The sequence below is a fragment of the Podarcis filfolensis genome, assembly GCF_964270895.1.
Source record: "Podarcis filfolensis genome assembly, chromosome: 1".
Taxonomy (NCBI): Eukaryota; Metazoa; Chordata; class Lepidosauria; order Squamata; family Lacertidae; genus Podarcis; species Podarcis filfolensis.
This window is the reverse complement of record NC_139604.1, coordinates 56,614,221-56,623,562: the sequence shown is the minus strand read 5'-3', so window position 1 is coordinate 56,623,562 and position 9,342 is coordinate 56,614,221. Positions and strand designations below refer to the sequence as shown.

The 9,342-nt window shown below is 45.8% G+C and overlaps 1 protein-coding gene across 2 annotated transcripts; it reads left to right on the top strand.

Annotated features, from left to right (window-relative positions):
• The first annotated feature begins 824 nt into the window (after window positions 1-824).
• On the top strand, window positions 825-9,147 carry LOC310746759 (fascin-like). Of its 2 annotated transcripts, XM_083580781.1 has the most exons (8): window positions 828-1,232; window positions 2,005-2,254; window positions 2,869-2,916; window positions 3,767-4,048; window positions 5,125-5,243; window positions 7,049-7,202; window positions 8,154-8,327; window positions 8,897-9,147. In XM_083580781.1, exons 1-8 carry the CDS (start codon window positions 927-929, stop codon window positions 9,094-9,096), a joined length of 1,533 nt encoding a protein of 510 aa, XP_083436907.1. In that variant the 5' UTR covers window positions 828-926; the 3' UTR covers window positions 9,097-9,147. The 2 variants fall into 2 exon arrangements, with proteins under 2 accessions (XP_083436908.1, XP_083436907.1); XM_083580782.1 differs by lacking the exon at window positions 2,869-2,916 and having other exon boundaries at window positions 825-1,232.
• Window positions 9,148-9,342: the final 195 nt, after the last annotated feature.

Below are 9,342 nucleotides of genomic sequence, written 5' to 3'. Positions count from 1 at the left end.
TATACTGCATTGTATGGCTTCTTTTCATTTTGTAACTATTTTGAATGCTGGGTGAGCTGTTTTCTAGAATCTCCACTAAATATGAGCGGGGGGATGGAAAAGAAGATAGATAAGACAGGTGCCATATTTTGGCTGGGTAGTAGCCCTTGTACAACCATGGTGTTATGTATTGCTAAACTAGTTCCAAAGCCACTTTATGTACACAGATTAAAATGATTTTTTAAAAGCTTCTATCTCTCAGTCATCTCCATTTAAAGGGGAGTGTCTGGTAGCAAGCCAAGGAAAGATTTGAGACCCTTGAGAATTTCTGCCAGTGTGAAATCAGTACACTGAATGAAGATTCGATGCTCAGCATCATTTTAAGTAGCTCCTTTAAAAAATATTTGCTCTGGAAAACATGAACAGAAATCACAGGTTTCATAAAAAGGGATAAGCATTATGCTGAACAGAGATGGGGAAATGAAGCCATGATGGAAACAGATGAAACTCAAACACTTTGAAAGGAGATTGTGCCTTTCACGTGAAATTGAATATTACAGGCAAGGATGCAAGGAAATATAATAGCATATAAGGGCTTTCTGTCTATGGCAGGAAAAGGTTCAGTTACAAGAATATTGTCCTGATTGCTAGTGGTATTCAGTGAAATGTTTCTGGGGATCATAGGCTTGCACAGATGATTTGTGTTTCACCTTCCTGAAGGTTTGTCATAAAAGGGCATTTGCCTGTGACTGGCGAGTGAGGTGGTAGTACTTTCAGAATGCAGCTTGAGTGGTGAACAGTCTGTGGGAGGGGCTTAATGCTGAGCGGGTGGGTTTACCTGGTTGCTAGGTGATGATTGTGATCTAAGGGACCAGGATTAATCTCAAGTGAGCCCAGATAACTGGTCTGATGAATGGGTACCATTCAAGTCTCTTGTTATTGTCACCATGACATACTCACTAGAATTTGGCCTTGTTAATGCGGCCAACCGGTACCTGACTGCTGAACCTTTCCGTTTCCAGGTGGCAGCCACAGGCAAGCAACTGAAGCCTCGCCAGTTGTGGGTACTGCAGTTTGTGAGCCCACAGGGAGCTGGGGCAGCTGGCCCAGGAGAAGGGGCTGGCCAAAAGCTTCACCTGATCAGTGCACTGAAACGCTACTTGGCAGCTGACGCAAATGGAAAAGTCACCTGTGACCAGGACAAACCAGGGCCTCAGACCTTCTTTCTCCTGCATCAGTATCCAGATGGCAAGGTGCTGTCTCTCACCCAGGCACAAGCATCCTATCTCTCAAGTGTAGCTTATGTCCGATATTATCGGGCTGGAATTCTGGACAAAGAGTGTTGGGTGTGGTTGGGTGGGTGAGACGGAGGGGAGAAGCCAGGAAAACAATGCTTAAAGTTGCCTCAATAGGGCCACAAAACTATTCCTCTATTGCCCAAATGTGGGCCTCTTGTTTTGCTTACAAATGTCTTTTACAATTAAGAGGCAGAAATGAGGGCAGGATTGAGCTCGATTTGCAGACTAGTTTGCTGTGGTGAGAAGCAGGGTCTTTTCTAGATTCTTATGGGTAAGTCCAAGCAGCAGATTGCTGCACTCCAGTGCTGTAAAGTGCATCAGGAAGAGTGCAAAATGTCCCTATACTTTCACACACCCCATGGTCTCCTTGGGAAGCCAGTCACATGAGCCAAAGCTCTTTGCCCCTGTCGGCCAAACAGTATGATAGTCAGCCACTATGGGCTGAAGGGGAGAGAATGTGTCTGAATAGCTTATTTGAGTCCCTGTGCTAAGAGTTGCCTGGTGTATCCTTCAAGGTGCCCTAGCCGCTTCCCATCCACAACTGGAAACAACTGTTGCACAATGGAACTTGGGTGATCATGGCAACTCCATAAGCCCAAAGGTGTAACGTAATTGGTGTAATGATACCTGAATTTTATTCTGCCGTGTTCTTTGCTCTCATTGAGAGTGTTCCTGCTTTTCTTGTCTTGGGCAATGTAGCTGACCAGACATCCTTCCCTCCCTGCAGGTGTCCTTGCAAAATGAACAGTCCAAGCGCTACCTGGGTGGAGCAGAGGAGAACGTCACTTGCTTTGCCCAGGCTGCCACCGAAACTGAAAAATGGACCCTCCACCTGGCTGTGCACCCCAATGTTGCCATGTACAACCCCAACAGGAAGCGTTATGTGCGGTGTGATGATAAAACAGGGGTGCTGCGCTGTGACCGTGACATGCCCTGGGGAGCTGAATCAGTCATCACTATCTACTATGATTTCAGAGGTGGGTGGTGGCATTTTCCTATTTTGTTTTCAATTGATATGTGCATTTTTCTCTCTAATACTGTAACACACATCTCCCCCCCCCCTTGTTGGGGGAGCGTGTTAAAGAAGCAAAACATTCTGCTGTAGGGTTACACACACACACAGTAATTCCTGTTGCAGATGAGGACTTATAGCTACCATACTAACAAGAAAGTTGCTTCTTCTGAACTAAGGATTGTTTAAAGTTTTCTGTTATCCTCTCCAACTATGGAGCAGACACCTGGGGTAAGTCTGAACACCTGGAAAGATTTGAGAAATTTGAGAGATGGAGAAAGTCTGTACCGGTCACAGGCTTTCTCCTCCCACAGTGAGAAAGTTGGTACTTTATTCTACAGATGTTTGTCTGCTTGTGATTTTACCTGTACATGAGGATTTCTAAGTGCTACAGGTGGGTGGGGTGGTCTGGGAAGGCAGTAAGTGCTTCTAAGTGGAAGGTCTTAATTAAAAAGTTTGAGTGACACTGCCTTATTTACACATCTCTATCCAAAAGCCACCCAAGCACCTTCTAAGATAGTCCTCTGTTATTGATGTGTGAAAAAGTTCAGTTTGAGTCATTTGCATCTCCTCCAATAGGTCTGGAGTCCAATGGTGAGAGAAGGCAATTTTCCCCATACATACCAGGTGAATTCAAATTCTGTTTACCCAAGAAGTCACTGTGGCTGGCAGGAATTTTGATTTCCTTAACATCATTAATTAGCTTGGGTAATTCTTAGAACTACTAATTGCCCTATGCAAGACTTTCTGGTAAGTTATACACCAGTGCAAACTTTCCAAATAAGACAAGAAAAGGAATTGTCTGTGCAGAGAAGTTTCCAAGTGCAAATCCTCTTTCCTGACCGTATTGATGTTGGAGGTTCCCCACTCTCTCACACACACTTTTAAGTGAAATTGCACACTAGGCTAAAGAATCTAACACAACCAGTTTTTAAAACACACATGTAGTGTGGATAAAGGTGTGTATTAGTGCAGATGAGAACATGACTTCAATCCCAATCTCAGCCTGCATGTGCCCATGGCACATCTCACTATACCTGGGCTGGGGCAATGGCCTCTAGCTTTATCAAGCACACACGTAAACCCCCAAAGTAACTATGCAAGAAAAATAGGGTGTAATCTACGAGGAAACAAATGCAGTGTCAGCACCACCAACGCTGTACAAAGCTGAGACCCAATGAACGTCAACTTGCCTATCAGAACAAAGCACAGGGGGCTGTTTACACACATGTACAAATGATATATGAGATTCTGGGCAAGGGAAATACAATGGGATATGTTAAGGGCGAACAGGACTAGGGTACTCTAAAGGGTTGGTGTTTGGAACTGCAGGCAGGGTGGGCCTGTGTGGCAATTCTGCAGTGAAACAAGCATCAACTCTGATGCTATTTTGTAAGACAATTGATTTGGAGATTGTTTTCCAGGACTAAACATCAAGCTGCTGTCAACCTCTCATTTCTCTCGCCTTTGTCTCCAGCAAAGAAGTATGGATTGAGGAATGGGGCTGGCAAACTGTTGGCTTCGAATGGCTCACTGGTGCCAGATGTTACCCCACAAACGTTGTACTCCCTGGAGGTGCATGGCGGCTTGGTCGCTCTGCGGGATGAGGAGGGAAAGTACTTGACTGGGCGAGAGGGTAGCATGAGAACCGTAAAGATGGACAAACCTGGACGGGAGGAACTCTTCAGCATGGAATCCAGCCCTGCCCAGGTCTCTATGCGCTCTTCTTCTACTAACAAGTTCATTTGCTGCAGGCCAGGTAAGTCAGGAGAAAACAGCACTATCTATATTGCATTGCACTTTGTGAAGCCTCTGCTGCTGATTGGCTGTTCCGGTCTGATGAGATGGAATGTTTGTGACCATTCCACCTGCTCAGAAAATGAGGCACAGTGGTAGTCCACATTCTGCGAGCAATGGGGCAGTTTGGCTGGGTAAAACTGAGATAAGACTGACTCGGGAGGCAGGGTGAAGGCTGGGAGGAGTTCTTAGAAGGTAGGTAAGCTTAGATGCTGGGACCTCAGAGGCAAGATGGCTGAAGAGAGGGTGCAGAAGTAAGAAGCAGAAAAAGGGCACATACAATTGAAGTAGCAAGGATCCAGTAAGATTACGGTCCCTGAAAAAAAACCACAGCATTTCTTATTAAAAGTGGTGTGACAGAAGTGCTTGGGAGGCTAACCAGAATACAAGATGGCTAATCGAAATGGGCTAAGTAGGCAGTGAGCTGAAAAAGCAAAAACTTGAGGAAATGAATGGTGTAGCTATAGAACTGGGGCAAGAAGACTGGAAGAAAACCACACAAAGTGCTTTGACTAGAGAAACCCAGGATGGAATTCAATGTCACTTTCAAGCGATTGTTCTGCTTCCCAGATGAACTGATTCACCTTTCCCACATACACTGTTCGGGGGTCGTCTTGAACCTGCAGAGCAGATTTGGGGGGCCATGGGAGAAGCCATGTAGCCAAAGATCTTCCATCGGGCTCCCCTGGTGAGACAGGTTACTTGAATCCACACTCTGCACTCCTTTGGAAGAAATGAAGTACAGCAAGCCAGCAACTTACGGCACATTTAACTTGTGCACAATTAATCCAGATCTGAAAGAGGATTTGAATTTAAGCTTGCACGTGACGTTTTGTGCTCTTAAACCAGCCTGCCTCCAAAGATAAAGATAGGAAGGTCCAAATGATCCTAGGTCAGTTGACACACAGACAATGCCCCCATTCTCTGCATGATGTTTTCCTCTTTCAATCCACAAAACACGGATTTCAGCCTGCAAGGAGTGGGCAATGGCATATGTAGGAATGCTGACCTAGAGTGTTTCTTCCTTGCCCCCTGCAGGTGCTGATCTCTACGCCAATGCTATGGCTGTTGGCAACACAGAGATCTTCCAGGTGCTGTTTGATGACACCACAAAGAAGGTCTGCTTCCGTAGCCACAGCGGAGCATATATGTCCTTGGTGAGTGTGCCTGCCACGCATTATGAGGAACAGCAGCGATCAGGCAGGACCTAACTATGTTTCCTAACTATGGAGAAGGACGGCAGCTCATAGGTGAAAGCTCATACCAAACTCATACCAAGAACACGAAAGCTCATACCAAGAACTAACTTAGTTGGTCTTTAAGGTGCTACTGGAAGGAAATAAAATTTTTTGTTTTGACTATGGCAGACCAACACGGCTACCTATCTGTAACTAGCTCATAGGTGGTAGAGCACCTGCTTTGCATGCAGAAAGCCCCAAGCTTTTTTCAGCCACAGCCACTCATTCCAGTCTTGTCCCCAACCTGCTTCCGACTATATTCTACAATGGGCAACACTGAGACTAAGGAGGGAGGAAGCTGACAGGCAGCCCCACCCCACGACTGGTTGTGAGAATGTGGGGACTGATCAAGGGCAGAGTGAGGATGGTGGGGCAGGGCCCCTTTTGCCCAAGTGGATCAGCCTCGACTGGATACATCTGTGCCCAGATTGTGGTGCACCAACTTAATCTGGAATTCTTTTAAATGTGAGCAAGGAGGTGGGTGAGCTGCATCCTTGACACTTGGCTGCGAGCATTCAAAAAAATTGTGGCCTGGTTCAAAAAACAAAACGACTTAAGCTTGAAACTTGATGTAGTAGAGGCTTTGCCACTTCAAGTGTTCACCAACTCTCCCCAGATGAAGAAGATATATCTGCGCCGTGTGTGTATTAAAACAGGAAGGCAGGCTGAAAATCAAGAGGATAATAATATAGCAAGCAGGGAACTGACATAAGGAGGCTTGTTAAATAGCAGAAGATAGCTCTTGGTCCTGGACTTGTTTGTTAATGTTAGTAAGGGCTGTCTCAATCCTTTTCCAAAACATTTTTGTCAACTTTAGTGCGGGTGGGGGGAGTTACTCTATTCTACAAAGCAAAGCAGGGCATTATACACAATCCTCCTTGTGGAAAAGTGAAAAATTGTTTTTTGTACACTGAGGATGGAGAACCTGTGGCTCTCGAGTTGTTGTACTCAAATGCCTATTGTCCTTGATCATTGGCTGGCAGTTATTACTCCAACATCTTCAGGGCCTCGGGTTTCTCATCCCTGCCACAGATGAAATATGTAAGAGTGCAGCAGGAATGCACAACTTCCTGAACAACCTCTTAAGAGAAAGCTAACTGCTTAAGCCTGGAGGGCTGAAGACATCTTTTTCAGGTCTGCTGTTCACTTACCTGGGAGTAAAACTTGTTGAACTAAATGAAACTTATAAGTAGAGTTGAAGGTGATCTTCTGGCTGCATTGTTGTTCATGGTGTGCACATACACTATCTGCTATGGACCACGGTCAGAAATTTTGCAGATTTTTGTTGTGCTTCAAAACTTATACTGTCTACATCTAATATACCATTTAGAAATCTTAATAGTTTGGCTTCAGTCTGGGCTATGGTTCACATAGTGCAACTTGAAGTGTGAAGTCAACAAGAAAGTGGCTTTGAATAAAGCCAAGGTCCACCACCATCCCTATCTTGCTGATGCTAGAAACCCTCCCCTTTTGGAGGTAACTACTGTTGGACTAACCTCCCTGGTATTGAGATGCTCATGCATTGCTGTACTCTTGTGTTGATTCACCCACCACAATGGGGTTCTCAGTCTTGATGCAGCACCAAATACCTTCCACTGAAAATATATCAATATGGATCTCAGAACGTAGCTGATAAAGGGGACTGCAGCAGGAGGTTTCTATCAGACAAAGTAAGCCGAAAGCACAAAAAGCACTTTCCAACGAATGCATCCTGTCTTTTGCAGGGTCCTAATGACTGTATTAACAGCAACACTAAACAGGACAGGAATGTCTGGTTCGACATCCAGTACCAAGACCAAAAGGTGTGTCTCCGCATAGCAGACAAGCAAGTGTCCATGCGGCCCAATGGACAGCTCCTGGCAATTCCCAAAGCTGCAGGTACAAGTTGGTAGAGAGCTTCTCTTACAAGCACCAGGGCATCAGTGTGGACAGGTGAAGACAGCTAGGGTGGGAAGAGAGACTGCACACTGCCAGCTGCAAATTAGCTTTAGGTAGTTCTAGGGGAAAGGAATGGAAGCGACAGCCTTGCCCTAAGTCCCTAGATAGCCCTCTAGAGGAATAATGTGGGGAAAGTGTATGCACAGAAACCAAGCTGTCCCTGGATATAAAATTGGAACATGGGGAGCCAACCTTAAGCTCATCCCATGAAATGGCTTTTTAGACACCTCAAGGGCTTCTTGTTGGAAACCAGCAACCAAAACTTTCATAATCTTGCTCCTGCAAGATGGAATGATTTCTGTTTACACTCCCTTACGCTTTGGAGTAGCTAACATCACTACAAATACAGCCTAGATGAAAGAGAAAAAAACACCCTAAGACTCACTAAAGCACTGCCCCTCTGTGCATATAATCCTGGCCCCCAGAACTGCATACCAAGTAGGTTGACACTGCTTCTGTAATATGATCTGGGAAGCAGTCAGAGAATGAGTTCCAGTTTGGGGGGGAACCACCACCAGAAACAGCTGTGCAGTTGTTGTCCATAGTGGTTACTTGAATGAACTTTGGGGAAAATGCCACTGACAGTAGAAATCGGGATAAAACCCAAGGGAAGAACAGTATTTGAAGTCCAAGCCATTAAAAGCTTTCTGTGCTATAAGCAGCACCTTGAATCAAGTAAGAAAGACTAGAGGGAGACATTGTGAATTCTGGGCCCCTGTTACGACACTCAGCTTGGCTTCTCAGTGTGGGGCGATTTCTCCTGATCTTTAGCACTGAGGTTGACTTTCCCTGGGGAGCTGATTCCCTCTTGAGAGCAAAAGGAAGGGTGGTAAATAGTTCTCTTTGAAAGCCAGGTGCGGCCAGTGCTAAAGGTTTCCCTTGTACCTTCAGGGAAGAGTGAAGATTTCCTGCTGGTGCTGGTGAACCGGCCACTGCTTGTCCTGCACAGTGATGCCGGCTACGTGGGTCTGTGTTCTGACATGAGGAAGTTGGAAGGGAACTGCGTCAGCTATGTTGCCAGCAGCCTGTCGCTCACCGAGGAAGGCTACTACAACTTTCAAGTTGGTTAGTATGTTTCCAGGTGGGACTAAGTATATTCCAAGGGGTTGGGGTCTCCTAGTATCTGTGTTGCGAGAGAAACATGACCTACTCATAAATGGGAGCTGCCATCAAAGGATTTTTATAAAAACAAGCCTAGTTTATACGTAGCCATAAGAGGGAGCCAAAACTTGCTTTCCCAAACGCATCATCACTATTTCCCCCCCTTTGCCATTTATTTTGCTCCATGACCCCTGGACAATAGTTTCCTAGGCCCAATTAAGGATAAACTACTGTTCAGGTTAGATGGCCATCTGTCGTGGTTGATTTAGCTGTGATTCCTGTCTTGCAGGGCGTTGGACTAGATGACCCTTGGGTCCCTTCCAACTCTATGATTCTAGGTGTCGGTCATGTTTTCACTTTATACATGGTTTCTTTCTAAACCACACCTAGTACTGCCATGACAAGCACATCCTAATCACCTGTGATTCTTTTACCTCGTAAAAGTCGGAGAGATCCAAGAGCTGGCCTTGCCACGCCTCTACCTTCCCTGACCCTCACCCTTCCTTCCACTAATTCTGCCACTTGACCTGCAGGCAGCAAGTACTGGGCTCTGGATAACGATGGACAAATCTTGGTAAACAGTGACCGTCCCAGCAATTTCACCATCCAGTTTGCATCCTCCAGCTGCCTGATCATCAAAGCACCCAACAACAAGTTTTTTGTGGCTGAGCAAGGAGGCCGACTATGGGCAGGGGCTTCAGACGCATCTGGAGCAACACTGTTCCATTTCTGAGAGCATCCGACCCTGCTCTTCCCACCAATAAACTTTTTCTGTGTGGGCTTACTTCATGCTTATCTCAACTGATGACCCATGTGTTAGACCTCTTGGAAATGACCCTTCCTCCATAGATCCTCCCTCACACAGGGCATACTTGAACTCTAAATGAAAGCTCTGCAGCAGACCCAAGCCAGGACCCTTGAATGTGAATTTCCTTATGCAAAAACTTTCTGTGCCCATGAGGTCCCTTCTGAACCGCCT